The 2,238-nt window shown below is 39.6% G+C and overlaps 1 protein-coding gene across 1 annotated transcript; it reads right to left on the bottom strand.

The window, feature by feature from the left end:
- Nucleotides 1–154: 154 nt before the first annotated feature.
- Nucleotides 155–2,162, bottom strand: LOC110038119. Its single transcript, XM_020742888.1, has 2 exons — nt 1,301–2,162; nt 155–925 (listed from the first exon to the last, which is right to left on the bottom strand). Exons 1-2 carry the CDS (start codon nt 2,025–2,027, stop codon nt 825–827), a joined length of 828 nt encoding a protein of 275 aa, XP_020598547.1. The 5' UTR covers nt 2,028–2,162; the 3' UTR covers nt 155–824.
- Nucleotides 2,163–2,238: the final 76 nt, after the last annotated feature.

Genomic DNA, 2,238 nt, shown 5'->3' with positions numbered 1-2,238 from the left:
AGCAAATACTCTTCCATCCATCTGAGATTCACTAAGAACCAAACTAATCTTTTATGGATTTTTCCCCTTTTCCAAGTATCTAAAGGACCTAGAAACCCCAGATCCACTAAATTAGCTCTTCACTTCCAGTTCAGTTAGTCTGGTTCTTTCCTGGTTCTGTCAGCCACATCACCAAAGCAGTTCCAATTCCAGTTTTTCAGCACCTTTGTAACTGACTTGTGCAATTTCCATAACTTCTGCCACTCATTTCCTTCAGTAGGTGTTTTCCAAGCTGATTAAATGACCTTGAGAAAATCCTAATGCTCAGTCCATACATTGAAAAATCTGAAGGTAGATTTTGGTTTGGAGGTTGATGAAGCTATGGTTAGAATCAGAGGCCTATGATCAGAACAGGTGAAAGTTAAATGTGATATAGAAGTTAGCAAATACTCTTCCATTCATCTGAGATTCACTAAGAACCAGTTTAATCTTTCATGGATTTTTCCCCTTTTCCAAGTATCTGCAGGGCCCTGAAAACCCAGATCCACTAAGTTAGTTGTCTTAATGTTGTCAGAAAAGTTAATTATATCATTCATGTTGGCTGGAAAAGGGGGAGCCAATAGTGGAGAAGAAGGCATGGAAGAGGGCTTGGTTTGATTGGGGACCCTTTTGGTGGGTGGCTAAGACCAGCTTTGTTCTGGTCTTGGCTCCCCAAGGCCTAGTTTGGCCTCTCCAAAGGTGGGTCAAAGGGTCCATGACCAAGGTGCCATGTGGCTTCCCCTATGGTTGAGTGTGTGGTTTTTTTTCCTCTAAGGCATGGACTTGACTTGGTTTGGCTTGTAGTGTCACCCACATGTCTTGGTGTGTTGGTCTTGGGTCATTGGCAACTTTTCTCCATTGATTGACTTATCTGGTGCAGATGAGACCACAAACACAAAGGTAACCTCTGTATCCAAAGCATCAAATTGAATGTGGATATGTAAAAATTGTGAATGATTAATTAATACCTTCCATGTTGCTTCTTTTCTACAAAACAACCATATTTTGTTACTCATATTAGCATGTGAATGAAAGCCAGAAAATTTTCTTTTGATTTTATTCTTGATTGAAGAGGTCAAAGGTTCTAGGATAGCAAAACAGCAAAATTGATGGATTCTATTGAGATTGGAAAGTATGTTAAGGGAATTAGAATCAGATATTCCCCTAATATTCCAGCATAAGATTTTAATCATTATGAAGTGGTTTGGAAGCTCAACCCTAATATTCCAGCATAAGATTTTAATCATTATGACGTGGTTTGGAAGCTCAAACTTGCTCAAACCACTTATTAGATTATCATCCATTAGTTTTTTTAGCTCCAAGCTCCCTTTCTTCATTCTTCTGCTCTTCTTTATTTCCCATTCTTCTTCTAAATTGTCTTTGATAAGTTGTAAGTTGTTCTCCTCAGCAGAAGGTAGTACAATATCTGGAACATCTGGGTAAGCTGTATCGAAAGGAAGCTCTTCCACCCTTGTATTTTGTAAATCTTGTGTCTCTTGCTGTTGCAAATCCTTGTTCGGCATGGATGGGTGGAATGTATAAATGTCAGCTCTATCAAGTTCAATTAGCTGTGTCTCCCCTATTGGGCAATCCAGTCCTCCTCCCTGAGATGTACTTCCAGGAATCTGTCTATCATCATCTTCCTTAGTCTCTAGGTTCAGATTGAGTTCAGTGTTCCTACCTATATCACTGTTGTTGTTAATGTATACCCTTCCAACTATGTTGTGAGCATGATCCTCATCTGGTTGTATAGGAGATGCATCAAAGTGAACAGGAGGAATAGTTCTTAATTCAGGGTGCACTCTGAAGCATTTGTCTTCAGAATGCCCAAACATTCTACGGGCTCCGCAGTAATAAAGCTTTTGCTCCATCACAACAGGCTGCCAATAGCCATTGTGAGCTGTGCCAATCCAGATCTCATCTACTACAGGCAGTGTTATATCCCTTTCAATCAATATTCTTGCAGTAGATGGCCTTGTGAGGTTGAAAGTAGAGACATCAAGCTTCATAGGTCTGCCTAAGGTGGCTCCAAGTGAGAAGAGAATTTGATGGTTGAATAGGTGGAGTTTTAAACCAGGGAACTTAAATCAGATGGGAACAATGGGAGGCTCCTGACTAGGGTCAAAGTCAGGAGATCACTTAAGGATTTCATATATTTGTCATCAATCTTAATATATTTTTTAATGAATATTTTAGCATAGTCCACTTCTTTAGTGAGTT

This window comes from Phalaenopsis equestris, unplaced genomic scaffold (assembly GCF_001263595.1).
Source record: "Phalaenopsis equestris unplaced genomic scaffold, ASM126359v1 Scaffold231274, whole genome shotgun sequence".
Lineage (NCBI taxonomy): Eukaryota > Viridiplantae > Streptophyta > Magnoliopsida > Asparagales > Orchidaceae > Phalaenopsis > Phalaenopsis equestris.
Note: the sequence above shows the minus strand (reverse complement) of the source record. Positions and strands in the feature narration are given on the sequence as shown.